The following is a 25,334-nucleotide window of genomic DNA, read 5'->3' on the forward strand; positions in this document are numbered from 1 at the left end:
TGTGCCCCCGAGAGGCGGCGGGACGTAGGTAGTCTACAGCGCGCTCACACCTTGTGTGTTGTCTATATTCCAGGAATCTGATCCGCACGAAAGTGGTCAAACGTAAAGCTCCTGATTCGTTTCTAAAAATATCATTGTCCACTTAGAACACTCATGAGTAATTCTTGTTAAAAATCACTCTTATCAGTTTACTGGGATAGGCAGTACGCAGCACACCTGTTTAGTAGACCCTGCTAGCTCGATGGCACCTCGTCGTCCCAGTGCCGGCGAATACTAAAGGATGCCTAGTGTTGCCGGAAGGCGTCAGAGAACGTTTTGTATCTGACAAAAAATTGTTCCCCATAGACTTGCACTACAAATACTTTGAAAAACCCTCTACATTCCAGAACGAATCTTTCACTCTGCAGCGGAATAAGAGCTGTTTTGAAACCCGACAGTAGATTAAACCTGTCGGGACTTAAATCGAAATTTTTCCCTCCGTGGGCATGCTGCTATCGACTGAGCTGTGCAGGCGTGAATCACGACCTGACCTCATAATTTCACTTCTGTCGGCAGCTTGTGGAGTGTAGGAAAGAGCTGCTACCAAAAATAAAGCTGTGATGACAAGCAGTAAGCTGTCCCCGTACAGCTCAGCCAGCAATAGCGCGGCCCGCGGAAGGGAGTGTTCCGGGTTTGAGTCCCGGCTCGACACGTAGGCTTTATCTGACAGGAGGTTTCAATACGTTCCTCTCGGTCTTCGTCCACATGACCACTGCGGTCTCCGAAAGTGTCTCCTCCTCTTTTGGCATATTTTCTAAATGAGCATTTAGGTTCTTCCCAAACTCCAGTTTCTGCGCTTCCTGACAGTTGACTTGAGGGGTGCAGACAACTGTGAAACACAGGCGGTGTTATTTATCCAGTATTGTTTTTACTACGATATTCGCTGGCGCAGACTACATCTGCCGATTGCTGAAGTGTTTGTCCAAGATTATTCAGACTCTATTTCTGATATTGTCGATTCATATTATAAATGAACTTGAAAGCTTTTTCAATCTCCCTCTAACTGGTCCATTTCCTTCTTGTCTCTTGAACACAGCGAGTATTTCTGTGAGATCTTTCTAGTGCTGTCCTGCATTCAGCATTTCGTCTCGTCACAGCAGCAGATTTCCCGCTGGCAATAAGTACCTCTTTTGATGGAGCACTAGTGCTGGTTTTATCATCATTTACGGTGTACACACTAGTATTTACCGCTTACTATCGTCACCTAAAGGGAACGCTTAAGACTTCTCACTTCTTCTGTTTGTTCTGCGGCTCTTCTTTTCAATCAACCTTTTGACTGGTTTGTATCTATCTTCAGTATTTTACTATACCGTATTAATGTTTTAAAATCCACTTAACTACGTACCAGACCTTTTTTTTAGTTTCTTTTACGTATCCTCATATTTGTGTACCCCCTACTCCTTTTTTGTCCTCTACTACTCCATATAGCGTCAAGTTAACTATTGCCGAACATCACTACAGACGTCCACTATATATCCCTTTTAGTGGCTCGTTATTAGTGTCAAATGTGACCTCTGATTTTACGCTCGGCTGCCACCTGACAAGAAAAAATAGAAATTATTTTTGGTGAGTCGGCCATCGCTATACCTACCACAGATTTGGATTTTCATGCTCGTATGTGATTCCATAAGGAATGAATTTATGGCCGCAACACATTGACCACTTTTCGGAAGAACGCCTGGTGCACTCTTATAAACATCAATGCAAAATTATAAATTAAATAAATCACTTACGTACGGTCCAAAGGGATCTCATTCAGGGCTGTCGGAGGCTGGATAAATATTTCTGCACAGTTACGTCCATAACCGTGGCATAATGTGTGCCACATGTACACTACCGACCATTAAAATTGCTACACCAAGAAGAAATGCAGGTGATAAACGGGTATTCATTGGACAAATATACTAGAACTGACATGTGATTACACTTTCACGCAATTTGGGTGCATAGATCCTGAGAAATCAGTACCCAGAACAACCACCTCTGGCCGTAATAACGGCCTTGATACGCCTGGGAATTGAGTCAAACAGAGCATGGATGGCGTGTACAGGTACAGCTGCCCATGCAGCTTCAACACGATACCACAGTTCATCAAGAGTAGTTCAAAAAATGGCTCTGAGCACTATGGGACTTAACTGCTGAGGTCATCAGTCCCCTAGAACTTAGAACTGAGTAAACCTAATTAACCTAAGGACATCACACACATCCATGCCCGAGGCAGGATTCGAACCTGCGACCGTAGCGCTCGCGTGGCTCCAGACTGTAGCGCCTAGAACCGCTCGGCCACTCCGGACGAGTAGTGACTGGCGTATTGTGACGAGCCACTCGCTCGGCCACCATTGAACAGACGTTTTCAGTTGGTGAGAGATCTGGAGAATGTGCTGGCCAGGGTAGCAATGGAACATTTTTGTGTATCCAGAAAGGCCCGTATAGGGCCTGCAACATGCGGCCGTGGATTATCCTGCTGAAATGTAGGGTTTCGCAGGGGTCGAATGAAGAGCAGAGCCACGGGTCGTAACACATCTGAAATGTAACGTCCACTGTTCAAAGTGCCGTCAATGTGAACAAGAGGTGACGGAGACGTGTAACCAATGGCACCCCATACCGTCACGCCTGGTGATACGCCAGTATGACGATGACGAATACACGCCTCCAATGTGCGTTCACCGCGATGTCGCCAAACACGGATGCGACCATCATGATGCTGTAAACAGAACCTGGATTCATCCGAAAAAAATGACGTTTTTCCATTCGTGCACCCAGGTTCGTCGTTGAGTACACCATCGCAGGCGCTCCTGTCTGTGATGCAACGTTACGCCCAGATATTTAAACGACATGACTGTGTCAAGCTCAACACTACTAACGCTGTATCCGAATATGTTTTTTTTACTCATCCGCACTAACTTTCTACGTTTAGAGCTAGCTTCCATTCATCATACCAACTAGAAAGTTTGTCTGAGTCATATCCTCCTACAGTCACTCAGCTTCGATACCTTTTCGTACACCACAGCGTCATCAGGAACAAGTGCAGATTGCTGTCCGCCCTTTCCGCCAGGTCATTCATGTACATAGAAAATAACAGCAGTCATATCACGCTTCCCTGGGACACTCCTCAGACAACCGCTCGCCATCGAGGACAACATGCTGTTGTATTACTTAGGGAGTGATCGGGCCACTCACATGCCTGGGAACCTGTTTCACGTGCTCGTACCTTCGTTTACAGTGTGCTACCCGCTCCTCGTGGCTGACCGGACGCTTCGGTGTTCTGCCGCAGGCGTGGCGGGGTCTGCGCGGCGGCGGCCGACCACGGCGCCGGCGATGACGCCGACTTCTGCAGGGGCGGCGGCAGCGGCGGCTGCGGGGGCGGTGACGGGCACAGGGCTGGCGCGCGCGGGCAGCGGCCGCTGGCGGCGCTCCGGGGGCGGCTGGGGCGCGCTGCACGACGGCGGGCCCGCCTCGCTGCCCCCGGGCACGCCCCCGCAGCCGCAGCCGCTGCCCGAGACCGAGCAGGAGTGCGCCGAGGTGTTCCAGGAGCGCATCCGCGCCGCGCACGGCCGCCAGCTGCTGCCGCTCGTCGAGGACCTCGCCGACTGGATCAACAAGACGCTCGGTGAGTCCAGCGACTGGCTGGCTGTGGGCAGCCAAAACTCGCACCAACTCATAGCCGCGTAGAGGGCCCTACGCGCGAGCGGCGGATTGCGTAGATACGTCGCACGGGCGACCGGTAGCTTTGTAGACTGGACGTGTGTGCGCAAACTGCAGCGACAGGTCGCTGGCCGCACGCGAATCCTGGGCAATGGGGCGGTCCGCATGCGAGTCGTGCACGCAATATGGCTGCCCAGACGGTTACCAGCGGTGTGTGGAAGTATGGCCACGACTCTCTTCTGTAGTTACCGGGGCTCTTCGGAAGTCAGATCCGATGGGGTGTGACATAGAAACCACAGTGAAAATCCGATGAAGCTTTGCACACATGTGTTGGGCAGTGTCTCGATCGCGTCACGTCGACCGCGTCACGTCGCTCTTTTCAGTTCCGAGTGCACATGAGCTCGTAAAGATGCCTAGAGCAATAGTGTTTCCCGCAAAGTACGAGGGCGTGCTGTGAGATTTCGCCTGATGCGATGCAGCCCACATAACCCAAGTGCCATTCGTTTCCTTCTGCATGACAATTCTCGGCCGCGCTCCTGCAGCATTTTCGATGGGAGGTGTCTGATCAGCCGCAATGGAGCCCGCAGCTGACTCTCCCCGAGTTTCATCTCTGCTCACATGAACCGCTAACTATGAAGACAACGTTCTGGCAGAGACAACGAGCTGTAGACCAGCGCAGAGAATTGGCAGCAAGCACAGGCGGCTTGCTTCTCCGACGAGTGTATCGGAACGTTGGTACAACGCTTCACAAATGTCTAAATCGGAGCGGCGACTATGTAGAGAAGTAGCTGGAAGGTGTAGCTAACTTTTTCAAATAAAACAGTTTTTATTTTCACAGCGGTTTTCATTTTCCGACCGATCGTTTTGTTTCGTTTCCCTTCGCCCACCTTGAGTGAGGAACTTACGTTATAACTCATTGTAATCCGGGGAACACGAACTATTCTGAGAAGTGAAGTGGGCGCCAGAATTACGATTACATTCAGAAGTAATACAAAATACGAAGGGCGTTTGAAAAGTCCTTGCAAAGTCCGAGAGATGGCACCACCCGCACGTATCGAGGTCATGTTTAGTTAGTAGGATCTTTGGAAAGAACGCACACCAAGTTTCAGCCATATTAGTCTATTTCTTTGTGTTTGGCATTCGTGTGAATCAAGGAAGTCGACTGATTGTCAAAAAATGGACGAAAAATAATTTCGTGTGATGATTAAACATTACTTTATGAAAGGCAAAACGCCTCAGGAGACTAAAGAGAAGCTTGATAAAAATTACGGCGACTCTGCACCTTCGATTAGAACAATTTATAAGTGGTTTCAAAATTTTCCGAGTGGCCATATGGGCACAAGTGGTGATGAACGTTATGGACGGCCTGTGAAGGTTACGACACCAGAAATCATTGATAAAACCCATGATATGGTGACGGATGACAGAAGAGTTAAGGTGCATGAGATTGCTAGTGCTGTGGGCATCTGGAATCAACGGGTACATAAAATTTTACATAAACATTTAGACATGAGAAAGCTATCCGCAAGATGGGTTCCGCGATTACTCACGCATGACCAAAAACGGAATCGTGTGAAGTGTTGCAATGATGGTTTGCAGCTGTTCAGGAAGAAACCGCAGGACTTTAAGCATCGTTTCGTCACTGTGGATGAAACATGGATGCATTACTATACTCCTGAGACCAAACAACAATCTAAACAATGGGTTACCAAGGGAGAATCTGCACCAAAAAAGGCGAAGACCATTCCTTCGGCCGGAAAGGTTATGGCGACTGTCTTTTGGGATTCTAAAGGGATAATCCTCTTTGGCTATCTGGAAAAGGGTAAAACTATTGCAGGTGCATATTATTCATAATTATTGGACCGTTTGAAAACCGAGCTGCAAGAAAAATGCCGGCGATTGGACCGCAAAAAAGTCCTTTTGAATCACGACAATGCACCAGCACACACCTCAGCAGTTGTGGTCGCAAAATTATTGGATATAGGATTCCAACTCGTTCACATCCCCCCTATTCTCCAGACTTGGCTTTCTCAGACTACTATTTGTTCCCCAATTTGAACAAATGGCTAGCGGCACAAAGATTTTATTCAAACGAGGAGGTGATTGCAGCAACTAATAGCTATTTTGCAGACTTGGACAGTTCCTATTATTCGGAAGGGATCAACAAATTAGGACAGCGTTGGACTGAGTGCATAAGTCTAAAAGGAGACTATGTCGAAAAATAAAAAAAAGGTTTAACCCAAACACGTAAGTAGTTTTTATTTTTGCACCGACTTTTCAAACGTCCCCCCTACAGCCTCCGATTTTAATGTGATTACCATTTTCAAGCTTGTGCTACAGAAATAAAAATGATGGGACGTTCATAATAACAGTCACGATACATTTGGTTCCGTCTTACGATTTTGAGTTATTTATGAAATAATTATCCTCATTATTATAATTTTTAGCTTCTAAACAGAATACAGTAACGTTAAGAGGACATTGTAATTTAAATGTTCAGGACAAATCTGTTATACTGTTGCACACTAGTTGCTTTTCATCTATATATAATTTAACTCTCATTTATGCGATTTATACGAGTCCTCCCTCGGGCATGGGTGTGTGTGTTTGTCCTTAGGATAATTTAGGTTAAGTAGTGTGTAAGCTTAGGGACTGATGACCTTAGTAGTTAAGTCCCATAAGATTTCACACACACATTTGATGCAATTTATAACTTGAACTGCGATAATCTTATGATCAGTGCTTCTGCTGGCAACACGCTCCGCGGAAACACGGAGCAAACAGTGCGACCGACTGCAGGCCGTGTGACACGCGGCGGCTCGCCGCGACCCGTCGCTCACGTGTGAGTGGAGCCGCCGGCGGCGCCGCCGCTACAGCCTCATGCAGTATCGACACTCGCCCACTCGGCACGATAACAATGAGACGGCGGACGCTTGTCGCAAGGACTTGACCACTCGTGTTGCGCATGTGCACAGGACGCCGTCGTTTCTTCGTGTCCCCGTCTCCTCTGATAGATGCAGCTTGCTGTCGCACGGGTCGTTCGTTGAGCAATGTGATTTTCTCTCTTTTTGTTTGTTATGGTTGCAGTGGTTGGGAAGGGAGTAAGACAGGGTTGTAGCCTCTCCCCGATGTTGTTCAATCTGTATATTGAGCAAGCAGTAAAGGAAACAAAAGAAAAATTCGGAATAGGTATTAAAATTCATGGAGAAGAAATAAAAACTTTGAGGTTCGCCGATGATATTGTAATTCTGTCAGAGACAGCAAAGGACTTGGAAGAGCAGTTGAACGGAATGGACAGTGTCTTGAAAGGAGGATATAAGATGAACATCAACAAAAGCAAAACAAGGATAATGGAATGTAGTCTAATTAAGTCGGGTGATGTTGAGGGAATTAGATTAGGAAATGAGGCACTTAAAGTAGTAAAGGAGTTTTGCTATTTGGGGAGCAAAATAACTGATGATGGTCGAAGTAGAGAGGATATAAAATGTAGGCTGGCAATGGCAAGGAAAGCGTTTCTGAAGAAGAGAAATTTGTTAACATCCAGTATTGATTTAAGTGTCAGGAAGTCATTTCTGAAAGTATTCGTATGGAGTGTAGCCATGTATGGAAGTGAAACATGGACGATAAATAGTTTGGACAAGAAGAGAATAGAAGCTTTCGAAATGTGGTGCTACAGAAGAATGCTGAAGATTAGATGGGTAGATCACATAACTAATGAGGAAGTATTGAATAGGATTGGGGAGAAGAGAAGTTTGTGGCACAACTTGACCAGAAGAAGGGATCGGTTGGTAGGACACGTTCTGAGGCATCAAGGGATCACCAATTTAGTATTGGAGGGCAGCGTGGAGGGTAAAAATCGTAGAGGGAGACCAAGAGATGAATACACTAAGCAGATTCAGAAGGATGTAGGTTGCAGTAGGTACTGGGAGATGAAAAAGCTTGCACAGGATAGAGTAGCATGGAGAGCTGCATCAAACCAGTCTCAGGACTGAAGACCACAACAACAACATGGTTGCAAGAGCAACTCTTCTATTCGTTGTGTGATGCTGTACAGTGAACGAAGAAAGTTCGTGAAAAGTTATTATTAGAAACGTTCGATGTCGCTCAATTGCTCGTGGGATTTCAGAACGAGGTCAGTCGAGAAAAAGGGTTCGCATGTTAGGTATCTGCTTAAATGATTAAAAATTTAGTGGAACCTAACCGATCAACCCATGACTGTCGAAAGAATTGCTTTGCTTTGGATACAAACGAAATTACCATTGTAAGTTTGCCAAGGCTGATCGGTTGATTTCGGAGAGATGACCAAAAAGTGAGGTCATCGGTCTCAGATTAGAGAAGGATGGGGAAGGAAGTCGACCGTGCCCTTTGAAAGGAACCATCCGTGCATTTGCCTGAAGACCTAAATCAGGATGTCCGGACGCGGGTTTGAACCGTCGTTCTCTCGAATACGAGTTCAGTGTGCTAACCACTGCGCCCCCTCGCTCGGCACAAGTTTGCCAAGGAAACGTACAAGAAAAAAGAAGCTGGAAGATCGCTGGTGAGAAATTGCTCTAAGGATGAATGAATTAACAAAGTAAATTCACTTGCTGAGGGTGCAGTACGTCGTCATGTTTACATTTATGTCGCAGGAAGGATCACCCATCATTCAGCAAATTGTTGATTACACTTCAGGAAGCAGTTTACTATAAATGATAGTCGTACATTATTATTTCCAGTCCTGCACTACCTGGGCTCCAACGGTGTTCATTTCTCCGCTTGATGGACATAACGACGAATCTGATCAAAAAACGTAGTGACAGATAATTATAAGCTCAGCGATCTGTTCCTCATAGTTAAAACACAACGAACAACCGCTAAGTTAACGACGCGCGAGCGAACGGTGTGTGAGAAGGATGAGTGTCGGTAAATCTCCGTTATCAACTCTGATTTCTCGAATTTTCTCATTGTGCCCACTTCGCGGGACGTAGTAATGTGTTGTCCGACTTTTCCAGGAACGTACTCTCTCGGAAACTCAACACTAAATCTCTCAGCGGTGCACAACGCCTCTCTTGTAGCGTTTGCCACTGGAGTTTGTTAAGCTCCTGCACAACGCTCTCACCCGACTGGAGGATCCCGTGACGAAATGCAGCGCTTAATGTCGCACCTTGGCCGCCTCTCCTGTTAGTCGAAACACGCTAATTTGACATTCAACTTCTTTATGTTTTTGCTATTTGTGTGACACAAGTTCTATTACATCTACGACGGTGCGCTGACAAGGAATGCCTCCGATTATGTGTAAACACTTACAGGTTTTTAAATAAAACAAACGTTATTAACATTATACATCCTGTTGGGTTGGCAGAAGTGCCAACACCGTGTTACTAGAGGAGGCCGAAATGCACGCGATTTAGCTCACGCAGGCTGGCGTGAGGAGGGAAGAACTATACTGACGTGAGGTCTGGAACATGACAAGGAATTAGAATTCAGAAAGCGGACGGAATTAGTTTGATACTTAACTTTAATCCATTAATGATGAACGTCGCTCTTGACGGTATATGATTCACAATATCAATATCAATAGTAACTGAATATGGCGCCTTGCTAGGTCGTAGCAAATGACGTAGCTGAGGGCTATGCTAAACTGTCGTCTCTGCAAATGAGAGCGTATGTAGTCAGTGAACCATCGCTAGCAAAGTCGGCTGTACAACTGGGGCGAGTGCTAGGGAGTCTAGACTAGACCTGCCGTGTGGCGGCGCTCGGTCTGCAATCACTGATAGTGGCAACACGCGGGTCCGACGTATACTAACGGACCGCGGCGGATTTAAAGGCTACCACCTAGCAAGTGTGGTGTCTGGCGGTGACACCACACATCCTTTCTCTTCATGTCTGCTTATTTGCAGCTCTCTGCCGGTAGAAGGCTGCGAATTGTAGCGGTGTGTAACGTAATTACGTGTGTGCGTGCTGTGCCCGAGTTCACAGTCCGCCCACACACGGAGCACGGAGCACGGAGCAGCCTCTGGCAGGCCACGCCACACACGAACGCTGCGACCCCTGCCACAGCACGACGCCCCGGGTTCAGCTTCTGTCATCCATCGTGCGCCATGCAGTCCCGATTTTCAGTTGTTCTCAAATCTTAAAAAACTCCTTCGAGGACTTCACTTCGATAGAGATGGAGCAGTGCGAGCAGAAATGAGGTTGTGGCTCTGCAACAAAGTCATTTTCAGTTACGGTTGCAACAAACTGGACTCTCGTTAAGAGAAACGTTTTCGTCGCCAGGGTGACTATGTCGAGAAATAAACATGTAGACTTGAAGAAAGAAGATGTACAATGTTAGTAACGTTTGTTTTATTTACAAAGCTTTAAGAGTTTTCACATAAAAAGAAAACGTATGCATGACTTTTCAGCACGCCCTCGATTTAATCACATCCCCGAGTAGACAGCAGGCTGGCAATAGTAACATATCCGCCATTCAGCCCTTGGATAAAACAAGTAAAAATGAACTCATTGATCAAAGATAAACTGTGACCGGAAGCCTGATGTGATGTTTAGTTGTATGGTATTGGATCTTGTGAACATAGTGGTGCTGTGCGCTCCTTTTTTAGATAAGGGATTTGGTTGCAGATGGAACTGGAGAAAGGATGTGGGATGAATATTAAAGAATGTCAAGAGACGAGACTAGGCGGTGGCAGGCGGCCGTAGCGTTGCGCTTACGTGGACTGCAGCTTTCGTTTGGAATGGAAGAGACAGGGCAGAGTGTAAGTCATAGGACACAGATACAAATCTCAGGAATGATTTGATGGTGGCGAACGCGGTCGAAATGATGTGAGGAAGCTGGGACACGGTGGCAGAGGCCAGGGGCCGCGAGGATGTGTGTGACTCAGTGGGCCTTTGGGATCCGTTTTTGCGGAAGGCGTAGGATTGACGAAGGTATTCCACTCGTTTGAAGGTATGGGGGAGCTCTGTCAGCTGGTACGGGATACGGGTGGCCAAGGAGGGAGGAGGCAGCGCGCACGAGTACACAGGCTGTATAAGAACATGTGTCACAAGCTTTACGGATTTATTCTTGATGTTAAAACATTACAAAAGTGCGTGTGAACATGGGTCCGAAAATCCTTCGTTTGGGAGGTACGAAACGATTCATTATTTATGGCAGAAAAATTATAGTTTACCAAATAAACCTACAAAAATTGTTGGAACTGACCACCTCCTGCTTCCGCGAATGTCCGGAGCCTGCGTTCCATACTCCTCATGTCTATCGTATTTGGTTAAGTCGATTATGGATACGCTCCCTCAGAACACCGACATTGAGTACAGGAGTTGAGTACACCATTGATTTCAACAGTTTCCGAAAGAAAAAATCCGTTGGATTTAAATACAGCAGGTCATCCAATGGATCCCCGTCGACCAATCCAGCTGTTCGGGAACTGGTTAAGGAGATACTGGCTAACTATCCGTGTAAAATGAGGTGAAGGACCAACGTACATAAACTACGTTCGTTGAATGACGTGTGGAGGTACATCATCAAGTAAATAAAGTAACTCGTGTCTGATAAACCGCCGACACGTTTTTCTAGGAAGACGTTGCGGAAAGAAGTGGAGGCCATACACCTGATCGTGAATGATTCCACTCGACATGTTGAGGCCGAACCTCTGTTAATGTCAGTCTTGTGGCACTTCATCAGAGTTTTCTTAAGCCCATACTTCATTGTTGTTATGATTGGAGAACCAATTACGTGAAAAGCCAGCTTCATCAGCGAATAAAGTCCTTGCCAAGAACTGCAAAAACACAGCACAGTGCCCTAACATGCGTTGAAGAAAGTTATTCTTGGCTGAAAATCTGTCTCATTTGATTTTTACACCCGTTAAGGCGATGCGGGTACAGTAGATTTTCGTTCTGAATCTTGCAGAATGTCATGCGATTAACACCTTCCCTTCTCGCTATCCTCCTTGTACTAGATGATTGGAGTTAATCCACAACATGAGGAACCCATTCTTGAAACTCAAGCATTCGTACATTGTGTGGTATTCCATCACCTGGAACTCTCTCCTCAAATGAGTGTCTACCGCGGGCGTTTGTGGAGTCGTACAAACGTCCGTGGGTCAGGTGACTGACAGCTTGAAGTTGACGTGCTGCGTCCATGTTCAGATCTGCTTGGCCGTACACACGGTGCATATCCGTCACTTAACACAATAAATATATCGTTGTGATGCGTTGTGTTGGAAGTTACTCTAAGAGAGAACAGACGACAACCAGAGAAAACAAAACAAATGCCATGACCGACTGTAAACAAGAAAGTTAATAATAAATGCGCGTTTGAGGTAAATTACACAACCAGGTTACACTACAGGGAATTCCTTTCATATACCCCCAAACAAAAGGATTTTTATAGACATGAGTTTTTTGTAATCTTTGATGTCAACAATAAATTGCCAAAGTTTCTAACTCAACTTTTTATTTACCTTGTATATTGAGAGAAAATTGCAGTTAAAAGCCAGCAATCATCGTATTACAAAGGCTTACATACAGGCGCACGTACCTATCTGCATTCACATATTAAGCACTGTATGTTGTTGGCACCTTGTCGTTTGCTTTTGCACTGTGTGATAACTAATTATTTCTTCGTTAATATCACGCTTGTTTGATCGAAATTTCAGACATTGTGAAAGTGGACGACCTAGGGCAAATATTTAGTGCTTAATATGTGAGTGCAGTCATCTGAAGATGGTCGTGTGTAAATGAAAAGAATTATGGCTTTAGCAAAGACATAAATATAAAATCGGTATTGCTGGCGTTTATTTTTAAATTTCTCCAAGAATATGCCCAGTACGGTCGTATAAGTTCAAAGTAATGTACAAAATTATTGAGTGGATGGATTCCTAGGATTTGAAGAGAGTGCAAAAACTTCGTAAGGATGGAAGATGGAATGAATGAGGGTGTTTCGAGACTGGAATAATAAAAAATAGAGAAAAGTGAAGGTGCTGGTATTAATGCTTCAGGTGTTCTATAGTCTCCCCTCATCTGACTACAACGAACAGAAACTTCATACAGCCACGTGAAATTGTCAGAGAAGTCCTCCTTTGGAATATTCTTGCACGTCACATTGGCTTCAACCTTTGTGCGAATTTCAGCACTGTGTCATTTCGTGATAGGTTCGTATTGACAGCGCGAAGTCTCGCCGCCGTTTCCAGAAAAGATTTGCCCACGTTTTGCAGTTCAGTCAAGTCCTGGCCCCGCTGCTTTTGTTCGCGAGAGAACGCGTACGGAGCAAACACTGCATACACTTTTCACTTCTTAGAACAATCTGGAGAATGTCTGTAACGCTTGATTGAGATATGTTGGTCCATTGAGATTTGCGACGCAACAGCGTTGACACACTGCTTAACACTGCCTGCTCACAGCTGACGTCGTATGCACATCTGTTGTTCACAGTTGTTAGTTCACACTGCCACCGCAGTTAATGCACTGACGTCGCTTATACGCCAGGAATAAAATGAGTCTCGGATTTCTTCATATAATGGTTCTTGGATTTATATCAGGGCATTGACCTTTGCGCAATTTATCAGTAACTGATAGAAACCGGTGACGGTTTGAGAGATTTTTCTTCACGTCAACCATTTGCCACGTGCAGTGAGGCGACAAAAGGCACGGAGTACCACCTAATATCGTGGATTACTGGATGGGTGATAAACTGAAATCAAAATGTGTTTTATGTTTGCATTTTCAACAAAATCTTTCCATACTTTTGATGTAAATTGTGAGCCATTGTCTGACAAGATTGCTTGTGGAGTACCTACCTTATAGAAATAATCACTGGTTAATTTAGATGTAATCTGTTTACTTGCAGCTTTCCTTAATGGATACAATTTGATGAATTTTGAGAATATGTCAACAATTACGAAGATAAAACAGTAACCTCCTTTTGACTTGGGGAGGGGTCCGTAAATGTCGCAAGCTGTCAGCTCTAAATTTTTTCTGGGCAAAATATTTTGCATCATCCCTCTGCATGTTTGATTACTCACCTTTACTCTTTGGTATAGGTCACAGGCTGCTAATTTTTTCTTCACTCTTCTGGCAATATTATAAAAATAGACGTTTTCCTGAATCTTTTGTATGCATTTTGCAGAACCACAATGTCCAAAGCTCTCATGTATATACTTAACTAATGTGTCTATGAGCTGCTCAGGCCAACACAATTTCCAGTCATCCAAATCAGGTCTTAATCTTCTGAACAGAATCCCTTTGCATACCTTATAATAATCATCTACCTTTTGCTGAACTCCCAAATAACTTTTTACCAATTTCCAATTTTCATCATGATTTTGGTGTCTCCTAATGTCATTACAAATTTTTAAAATTTCTCCTTCCTCTTTTATCCCCTTCAAATACATAGTTTTGAAATTTTTGTCATCAATGCCTGTTTCATTATCATAATTTAGCCCAATAGGTGACCTAGAAAGTACATCAGCAATAACATTTTCCTTCCCCTTAATATATTTAATTTCATAATCAAATTGTTGTAAGAATAATGACCATCTGGTGATTCTACTATGATAAAGCCTACACTCCTGAAAGTAACTTAGTGCTTTGTGGTCAGAGTAAACAATTACTTTGTGTCCAAGAAGATAATTTTTAAATTTGTTGAAAGCCCAATGTATAGCCAAAAGTTCTTTTTCAGTCACAGTGTAAGTCTTTTCATAGTTTTGTAACACTCTACTAGCAAATTCAATGGAATGGTGTTCAATATGATCTCTTACTACTTTTTCCTGAAATAAGTGTGCTCCTAATCCTGTATCACTGCTGTCAGTCATCAAACAGAAGGGTAAAGACATGTCAGGCCTATATAGAATTCTACTCTGTGAAAGTTGTTTCTTTATCTCATCAAATGCTTTTTGACAGTCAGATGACCAATCCCAGACAGTATTTTTCTTTAATAGATCACATAAACAAGAAGCATTCATAGCTTGAGTACTGACATACTTTCTGTAAAATCCAGCAAGACTAAAAAAAGATTTTAATTGTTTTTTTATTTTTAGGAACAGGAAAACTCTCTACAGCTTCAATTTTTTCTCTGTCAGGTTCAATCCCCTTTTCCGAAATAATGTGTCCCAAAAATTTTAATTCACTTACCCCAAATTTACATTTTTCTAACTTTAAGATCATACCCCCTTCCCTTAATTTTGTAAACACCTGTGTTAGCAATTCAAAATGTTCTTCCCATGTTTTTCCAGAAATCAAAATATCATCTACATATACAGTAAATTTAGACAGTAGTTCATCCCACAAAACAAGATCTAATGCTCTAATAAACTCAGCAACAGAAACAGTTAGTCTAAATGGTACAACACAGTAATGATAACTTTTTCCCCCATACAAAAATGCAGTGTATTTTCTAGAATTTATTTCTAAAGAAATTTGGTGAAAGCCTGAAATTACGTCTAAGCTGCTCATGAATTTCACACATTCAAATTTATGTAACAGTTCATCTATATTTTCTGGATGATCATTTTCTCTTTTCAAAAATTTGTTAAGGTGCCTAGAATCAAGTACAAGTCTAACACCCCCTCCACGTTTGGAAACAACCAGCAAAGGATTATTATAATCACTGTTACTTCTTTCGATTATACCCCACGCTTCCATTTTTTGTATCTCGCTCTCTACTTTTTTTCTTTTTGCAAAAGGAATACTATAAGGCTTGAGGAAAAAGGGTTCATGATTTTTAAGGTGTAAAGTGCATTGATAATTCCTGACTCTTCCAGGTTTTTCATTGAAAACATCTTGAAATTCCCACAATAAATTTTCCAACTGTCTCTTCTGATCACTGTCCAAATTAATTGCTTCATCTACTTTGCTTTTATCTAGGTTTTCATATTTTTGACCAGAAAAATTTAGCTCAGGCTTGTTATCATAACAGTACAAATTCTCTTCATAGTCTATGATTTTCCTAACATGATTGCAACCTTCTCCACAGTGGTTAATAAACAGTTGTGTACACACAATAATACTGCTTTTGGGTTCACACACAATTAACTTCATCTCACTCCAGCTAAATGTAGTACCTACCTTTAACAACCAGTACATGCCAAACAATATGTTCTCTTCTAAACTTGGAATGACAAGACAACCCTGCTCAAATTTTACATCGTCTATTTCAAATGATAAAAATACTTGACTTTTAATGACTTTACTGTGTTTGCCTGTAGCTCCTCTTATCTTTACTCCCATCACAGGGGCCTCAACAAAATCAACACTGTCTTTAATTTTATTTCTAAATTTTTCTGAAATAGCTGAAATAGGACTCCCTATATCAATGAGACATTTACCCTCCCAATTTTTTACTTTAGCTTTAATGTATGGACACCCTAATTCACATTCTTCTACTTTTTCTTTTAATGGTTCATATAACAGGTCATTTTCAATTTCTCTAAAATTACCCTCATTATTTTCCTGGTCAGTTTTTAACCGCTTCACACACACATTGACACTTTCATTATCATCATCTATGGATACAACAGGTTGAGCATACAACAGAAATTCATTGCATTTTACACTTTTCCACCAGTGAGGATATAACCTTCTATAAATTTTAGCTAAATAGTTCCACAACTCTTCCCTATCTGTTTTGTAATTGCAACTGTTCCATAATATTTTTAAAAATTTTTCACCTTTTCCTTCAGAACTTGTATGTGGGTTTAAATACTTCATACTATTAGCTGGCACAACATTACAGTCCTCAGCTACATTAAATTGGTTGCACTGACTTAACTTTACCTGTTCTTCAGATGCATGAGTGTCCTCTTCCTCATTACTAACCACACTTACCTCATCATAATGCTCATAATTATCAACTTCATTATCACATAACTTCACTACTTCACTTGAAATAATCTCAACGAATACTTGATACTCCCTACAGCATTAATCTCACCATTACTCCGTATAACTCTCAACAACATCATTAGCTTCCATATTTTCGTCAAAATCAAAACTTTTCCCATCATGCATCCTACCTACAGTCACATTAAGTTCCACCTCTCTCTCTTCACATAACTTTTCATTTTCATTAAATAACTTATTCAAATCAGAGCTGTAATGTTTGTCAGATACTTCAGAATTACATAGATTTTCATTCTCTACCCAATTATAAAATTCTGGCACAATTGCAATATCCTCATCTGGCTTGATCTCAGAAGTAGTTACTTTAAGGCTTTCAACATGAATATTTTCTCTTTTTGTATCCCAAAATTTCTGACCAAAATTTAAAGTATTAATTTGGTGTTGAACAGGAGTGTCTGTTATTTGTGGCGTGTATTTGTTTTGTCTTTCACTGGTTTTATTTTAATAATAGGTTACATTTCTCCTTCTTCCTCTGTCTGTAAATTCCCAATTGTTATTGTAGGTCCTATTGTGATTAAATTTTCTCGCCCCGAAACTGTGGACCCTCATTGAGATGGTCCAGAGTTTTCCTGACTATTTTCTCTGTTTGATCTCCAATTTTGTTCTCCCCTGTTTCTGTCATCTCACCTGTTTCTATTTCCAAAACCTCTATCCCTGTCTCTGTCATTACCATTATCATCCCTATTGTTTCCACTGTGTTGTACATATCTAATGTCTCTGTATTCTCTTCGCTCTCCACACCTGTTTGAATACCACCCCCCCCCCCCTGTTGGTGTTCACCATTGTCACAATTTTGCATATTCCCTCTTTCTAATGCCCTATCCAATTTATCCACATATTTTAAAAATTCTTCCAACGAATCATCAGGCCCATGAACTAAATCCCATTGCAATTTTTCAGGTAGCCTTCTTTTCAACGCATCTATTTGTGTCATTTCATCAAAAGGTTTATCTAAATGTATTAATTTTCTCAATTGATCTTTACAAAATGCTTTCATGGTGCCCACTCTCCCTCTGAAAATAGGTCAATTTAAAAATTCGGATTTAATCCTCCCCTGTTCAGATTCTGGCCAAAATTTGTTTAAGAAGCTTTTCACAAAATTTGCAAAGGTTTCCAATTGATCGAAATTTTGGTTAGCCCAGGATAGGGCCTCTCCTTCAAGAAATTTTTTGAAAAATTTAATTTTTTAATTATCAGACATCCCCTGCACAAAATTGTCCTTGCAATGGTGCAAAAAATCAGCTGGGTGCAAATTATCACAAGGAAAACTTTTCACTAACAGGTTCGACCAAGCTGGTCCATGACTGTACAAATTCTTGTTAACAACATATACTTCAACTTGATTTATTTTAGTTTTTAATGTGTCTAATTTATTGGTAAGATTTGATTCTAAACTGTCAACCTTTTTCTCGACACTACTGACTGCATTAACACTGTTTACTTTCAAGTCATTCAATTTTTCATCTAGTGATTCATTTTCATTTTGAAGTTCCTGAGTTTCCCTGGGTCTGTTACTATTTTCAGGAATGAATTCATTTTCAAAAACAATTACTTTTTTCTCCACATTGTCTCCCCTCGATTCTACCACCTTTACGTTACCTTCCAGTGAATTTTTGACCTCAGTTAACTCAGTTTTTATTGCATTTAATTGCTTATTCAAATTCTCCCCTAACCTTTCGCCAATTTCAGTCCTCATTTCAGATCTTAAATTATTTATGTTTTCATTCTGCTTACTCAGAAGCTGCACAATTAATTCTAACTTATCAATTTGGATCCGCCCTACTATTTCTTCCCCTGTATTAATTTTATCCATTATTAACTTTTAACAGAAAATGAACCACTAGAAATGACAATACCAAATTACAAAATTCGTTAGAGTTTTTACTTAACTTATAGCTGAAATCTTCTCCGTCGGAATCCATCGTAGTGTTTATTTTAAATCCTTTGTCGTCCCATTGTTTTTTGCGTCCATTTTGCGTCCTGTTGTTGTCTCCTTCTGATTGACTAGCTTTTTGTCGATGTTTTTCATAACAGATTCACTGTGTACTATTCCTGAAACACATCTACAGTTAATTTTTGAATATTTGGTGCTGCCTATCCCGACTGATCCCCCACCTTCTAACAACCCTACCACAACATAGGTCAAAATTTTAATAAGGATTGTGGTGTTGCTCACGCTGCTAAATACTGCATTTTCGGGCAACAACAGTCATATTATGTGGCAGGTGTCATTAGAGCACAGTTAATAAAGTCATTTCATGTAATAATGAAAAAACTAGGCACTCATCTTTTCGCGTTTCCCACGCTGGTCTCGTCGTAAAATCATGGCTCAATCGTTGAAAATCTAGGTGGTTATGATTCCAAGCTCGGATGCAAAGAGGCCTAGGTTTTATTCTGCTATATTTAAAAGTTTTGTAGATGCGCTTCACAAATCATTCTTGAAGATTACACTTTTGCAGGACAATGGTGATGTAAAAAAAGCAATCAGCACTCCGAATTTAAGTTACACTTCCTTTTAATTGCAATATCACGTAAACACAAAACATCATTTCACAATACAAAACATACTTCAAAACATCTCTCTCACAGTCACTGTTAAAGTCCACATTTTATAAGCGGACTACGCTATGCGTCTTTCCAACATGACGTCCAACACTTGACTTCCTCAAGGTCAGACTCTCTAACAACTCAACAACTAACTAACAATCGCTTACGCGCCCAAAAATCAGAGTTACAAGTACGTCAAAGATCATAGTGACAAAAGAAAGAATACACGTAAGAATAATATCATTGCAATATAAACATATCGATGTATCAAAAGTGAAATCAAATCTGAATGTTGTCTCAGAAATATGTTAAGTAGTTAACAGAAACACAGTAGAATATTACTGGTATTGAGAGGTTCAGGTGAGGTGCCGTAATAGTTGCGTAATTCAAGTACCATTACAACTCAAAAAGTCTTCGGAAGTCCGCTGCAGAAATATTGACCACTGCTGCCTCTATAGCCGTCCAGAATTGCGAAAATGTTGCTGGTGCGGGATTTTGTGCGCGAACTAACCTCTCGATTGTGCCCCAAAAATGTTCGATAGGATTCGTGACGGGCGATGTGGGTGGGCGAATCACTCGCTCAAATTGTCCGGAATGTTCCTCAAAGCAATCGCGAACAAACTGTGGTCCGACGACATCCGCAAAAATTCCATCGTTGTTTTGGAACATGAAGTCCGGCTGGAAATGATCTCTAAGTAACCGAACACAACCATTTGCACACAATGATCGGTTCAGCTGGACGAGCGGACCCAGTCCGTTCCACGTAAACACAGCCCACACCATTATGGAGCCACTGCCAGCTTGCACAGTGCCTCGACAGGTTGGGTCCACAGTTTCATGGGTTCGCACCACACACTATATCAGCCGTGAGCTCTTACCAGCTGAAGTCGGGACTCAACTGGCTACGCCACGGTTTACCAGTCGTCTGGCGTCCAACCGATTTGGTCCCGAGCCCAGAACAGGCGCTGGAGGCGATGTCGTGCAGTTAGCACGACTGCCGCCGTAGCCCGTTAACGCCACATTTCGCCGCACTGTCCGGACGGTTAAGTTCGTCGTACGTCCCACATTAATTTCTGCAATTATTTCACACAGTGTTGCTCGTTTGTAAGCACTGAGAACTCTACGCAAATGCGGCTGCTCTCGGTTCGTTAAGTGACTGCCATCGTCCACTGCGTTGCCCGTGGTGAAAGGTAATGCCTGGAATTTGGTGTTCTCGGCACACTATTGATCCTGTGGATCTCGGAATGTTCTATTCCCTGACGAGTTCCGAAATAGGATGTCCCATGCGTCTAGCTGTAATTACCATTCCACGTTCACTGTCTGTTAATTCCCCTCGTGCGACCGTAATCATGTCGGAAACCTTCTCGCTGGAACCAGCTGAGTACAAATTACAGCTGTGCCCTTTCGTTTGTTGTGCGCGCCACACTACCGCTGTCTGTACGCTAGCCCACGGATTTTGTTACCTCGGATATGTCCGTGATGTCGCTGTCCCATGAACTTTGTTACCTCAGTATATGTACACCATTTGATATGTAAGTGATATCAGTCTTATTCTTAGGTCGTGGGATAGTAGATTTTTAACTGTATTGTTGCGCAATCAGCCTTCTCGTTAGCGAAATGCGACAGAGAGAAGTTGGGAGCGGAGTCGATTCGGCGGGAGGTTTTGCTGTTAGCAGTAAGGCACGTTGCTGTTTGAGCAGTGTCAGTGCGGTGTTTGGGGGGGAGCGAGCGACGTGCTGACCGTGAAGCCCGGCCTGCAGGGAAACCCCGGGCGTCAGCGGCGGCGGCGGCGGCGGCGGCCCGTCGATAGCCGCGCCCGCCTCTCCCCAGCCCCAGCGGCTCTCTGCCGTCCAACTTCCTGCACAGAGAAGCTGCTCAGCACCCAGTCTGAAGCTCACATACACTAATGTTCCAAAAACAGCTCAGTTTCAGGGTACCGTCTTGTATTTTCTCAGACACACAAATTCTGCAACCATTGTGTGCTAGAATAGTAGTCACAGTAATACCGAGCGATATTCTTAACGACTATCGACAATTATTCATAATTACGGGCGCTGTCCTACATGCCGTTGAAAAGGCAACAGAAACCTGATACAGCAGCCACGTGCCTTTAGGCTCGATGCACACAGCGGAGAGCCGCGCTGGCTCGCGTCGTCAGAAGCCGTTCAGTAAATACACGACGACATCGCGACGATAATCGCGCAGCATTGTAAATGCCCGTGTCATGTGTCTTTAAAAAATTAAAAGAAACTATATTTAACACTTTTTTAAGGCTTTTTGTATGTAGGTTAATGAGGAATTATTTAACGCGGCATTACAGTGCGAAATTGTTTTCGATCTTGATCTACGTCCGTATGCTGTTACAAGTGCCACGAATGTTGATCAATTCGGTGTCAGTATTCGAGCGTGTTGTTGCGCTCCGCCGTAAAATGTCATATACGAAGTCTGCTACTAAGTAAACGACATCGATGCTGCAAATTTGTTTGAAAAAGTTGTTCGGCGGGAGTCTCCTCCGAAGTGGCGTCCATTAAAGCTCCTGCACGCCCAGCACTCGTTTCGTTCGCTACTTACAACACGTCGTTTTCCGCCAGCCTGAAGAGTAGTTGTGCTGTTCATGCCTATCGGTGGACCGCAGCAATATCTCTAATGGAATGAATTTCCACTCTACAGCAGAGTATGCGCTAGTTTCAAACTTGCTGTGTTCCAGGCCAGCAATCGAAACTGGGACCTCCGTCTTGTGCGAAGAAGCGCTCTACCGACTGACCTACCCACTTCTGCAGCATTTTGTAGACGTAGATGTGCTTCTCACACCGCCTTCCTGTTTTTCACTCGCCTCCCATTACTCGTCCGAAGTTCGTATGACGTTTTTCTTATGAAATTCGTTGACACTCCGCCTGCAGCGTGGGCACAAAAATAAAGAAGAGTGCTGGGATTACTAAGAAGCCATTAATCGTCAGACATCTTTCGCTCACGGAGCGCGTCAAGTTTGATCGAGATGGTCGCGTGAGTGGCAGTGGACAGCTACAGGCGCGCTCTGCCGTGCTCGCGGAGGCTAGAGCGGCTCAGCCCACGAGCAGCGGCGCCGAGAACAACCTGCTGACATTTCCTGAGCACTGGCAGAAACGACTGCACGCGTCTGTCCGTTCAAACGGGTCCTATTTCGAATCGCGGGCAGATTAGCGTTTTGTATATTTGTGAGTGCATTATGTCGGAGTTAACTGAATTCGAACGTCAACAAATTGCTGGTGCCCTAAGATGGGTGCACCCATAACCAAGGGAGGCGAAGTGTTTTGTCTTTTAATAGTCACCGTATCGAAGAGTCGTACCGTATACAAGGATAGCGGAAAAGCACCATCTGCCAAGTCACAACCCGGAAGGAACTGCGTGTTGAGTGAGCGTGACGGACAGTCACTGAAGAAGATTGTGACGAAAAATAAGAGGGCGACAGTTGCAAAATTCATTCCGGAACTGAATTTGGCACTCGCGAACCCTGTCAACAGTAAAACAACACGAAGAGAGTTCCAGAAGCAGGGAATTGAAGGGCGAGCTTCAGTGTGAAAACGACTCGTACAGTGATGCAGATGCCTGTAACAGGGAAACATGGTGCCGAAGCCACAAAACCTGGCCTATGCAGCAATGGAAGAGCGTCATTGCGTCGGATAGGTCTCGTTACACACGTTTTTAACTTGTGGCCGAGTTTACGTACCCGAGAGTTAAACATGGCGGCGGTTCGATGTGTCCAGTGGGCCCTGCTGGTACTCTACGAGGTGGCACGACTGCCGAGGACTATGTCGACATTCGGCTGAGTAGGTCCGTCCTGTGGTACAGTGTTCCCCAGTGACGATCCTGCGTTCCAAGACAACAGGGACCTCGTTCAGACAGTCAGCAACGTCCAGGACTGGTTTTGTGAGCACGAGTTTGAATTGTAGCATCTCCCCTAGACACCACAGTCGCCAGATCTGAATATCATTGAGCCTTCGCAGAAAAGGCAGCACAATCGCCATCCTTCTCCATCATCGTTACCTCAACTTGTCATTATTCTGCAGAAGGAATGGTACAGGGACAGACGACGAGAAGGTGTTTTGAATGCCAACGATTTACCTACAAATCTTTCTGTTCCCCACCTATACTGTTTTACGCATGGTATATATTCCGTTTTAGGTGTGCCCGTATTTTTGTCCGCCGTACACACGAGTGTATATACGGGGTGTCTCTCTTATTAGTCGCCAGCGCATTCTGTCTGGTATTTCGGTAGATACCTGCAATTTATTTTAGCGAGGTGTAGATAGAATCACAGCAGACAAATACTGCTCGTCACGTCTTTCATTCGACACCCAGACTCGATGCAAAGCGGCGATATTTCCCGTTGCAGACAAAGCGTTTTCTAAAATGGAATTTTACATGCCCATTCGACAGAGTGGTCCCACATTAGTCTAGTGCAGTATTCGTTTTATCGATGTGTATTAACAGGGGCAGTAACACGCGGAGCATCACCAGCATTCTTATCAGCCACAACACCGCTCTGTCCAGCGCCGGTTTCTGCCGCCTCGCAGCAGTTCTGCTCAGCCGCTGCTATTATTCTTCGTGTTTTACTGTTCCCGTTAACACTTATCGATAAATCGAATGACGCACTAGAGTGATTTCGGACCGCTCTATCGAGTGGGCACATAAAATTACGATTTCAAAATGCTTCTGTTTGTAATGGGAAACAAACCGGTGCTTTCCGTCGACGCTGGGCATCGTATGTGAGACAAGATGAGGAGGTTTCGTTTGGGCTGACTCAAGCTACACGTTGCAAAAACGAAACTGTGTATATCTAAGAAAACACCAAAGAATGTGAACCTGACAACCTGTAGGAAAACCACCCAGTGTGTGCACGAAGCAAGTCGCTATGTTCTGGCTCATCAGTATAGACGATTTCCAGAAACATGTGACGCCAGATCTCTAGGCACAGGTCACGGAAATACCGCGCGTTACGGGCGGGTGATTTGTGAGCGAGCAGCTGGTGACCGAGAGCTTTTCAGATGTGTCCCGACGGGTTCAGATCAGGCGAATCTGGTGCTGGAGACATCAACGTGAATTCAATACAGTGCTCCTCAAACTACTGTAGCACGAGTGTGGATTTGTGATGTGGACAGTTGTCTTGTCGGTAGATGCCGTCGGCATCGTCGAAGCGAGGATGAAGGGATGCAGAGTGTCCCCAGTGATGTCCACGTAGTCCGTAGTTGCCATAGTGCAATAACAAACGTGACATGAAAGACCAGGTGAGTGTCTTTTGTATCATGATAATGCTGCCCCACCGACCAGCGTCCGTGGTACGGTGTATGTTTGGACCGGCCGTTCGCCCAGATGGCAGCGTATCGGCCGGGACACGACCGTCGACCAGGTGTGAGAAGAAACGTGATTCATCCAAACAGGAGACACGTTTCCGCTGGTCCGCGTTCCAGTCTCGTTGACGCCTTGCTCACTGCAATCGTAAACGACGATGTAGTTGAACTGAGTAGAGACTGGACAGGTGGTTGTCTGCTGCGGAGCCCCACGGTTGCACAGTGTGCGCTGAACGTCGGGCGCCTGCACTGGAACTGTACTACGTCACCAGATCTGCCACAAATCGCCGCCTATCCTCCTTTACAAACCGAACAAGCCTCCGACTTGTGTGTGCCGGCTGAAGTGGCCGTGCGATTAAAGGCGCTGCAGTCTGGAACCGCAAGACCGCTACGGTCGCAGGTTCGAATCCTGCCTCGGGCATTGATGTGTGTGATGTCCTTAGGTTAGTTAGGTTTAAGTAGTTCTAAGTTCTAGAGGACTCATGACCTCAGCTGTTAAGTCCCATAGTGCTCAGAGCCATTTGAACAATTTTTTTGATTTACGACAAAAAACAATTAGTTCCGATTTGTCCACCAGGTGCAATTCTAGCGCTGTACACTATCTCGTCGACGTCTTTAGTGCTCTTGCTGAACATACTGTGTAAGTGGTGGATAATAATAAAACCGACATTATGCTTATCGCACATGTTTGACCTTTTCTGCCGCGTTCCGTTCCTCATCCATTGCACACGGAAACGTCTCTACACGTCTTTCTTGCATTCACAACGCCAGACTGTCACCTGGTGCCGAAATTGGAACTAATTTTTTTCCATCGTAAATCGGGTCCGCATCGACGCATTAGGTTATCTACCGAGTTTCATTGCCACAGGGTAAATACAACCCTCACCGGAGCCCTGTGAGTAA

General features: G+C 44.0%; 1 protein-coding gene across 1 annotated transcript in view; it reads left to right on the forward strand.

Annotated features, from left to right (window-relative positions):
* The window catches only part of LOC124804990, a 358,660-nt gene that overhangs the window by 80,741 nt on the left and 252,585 nt on the right, over positions 1–25,334 (forward strand). The window contains exon 4 of the mRNA XM_047265383.1: positions 3,523–3,649. Within this exon, the coding sequence (XP_047121339.1) occupies positions 3,523–3,649 (127 nt within the window). The remainder of the gene's footprint in view (positions 1–3,522; positions 3,650–25,334) is intronic.

This window comes from Schistocerca piceifrons, chromosome 7 (assembly GCF_021461385.2).
Source record: "Schistocerca piceifrons isolate TAMUIC-IGC-003096 chromosome 7, iqSchPice1.1, whole genome shotgun sequence".
NCBI lineage: Eukaryota > Metazoa > Arthropoda > Insecta > Orthoptera > Acrididae > Schistocerca > Schistocerca piceifrons.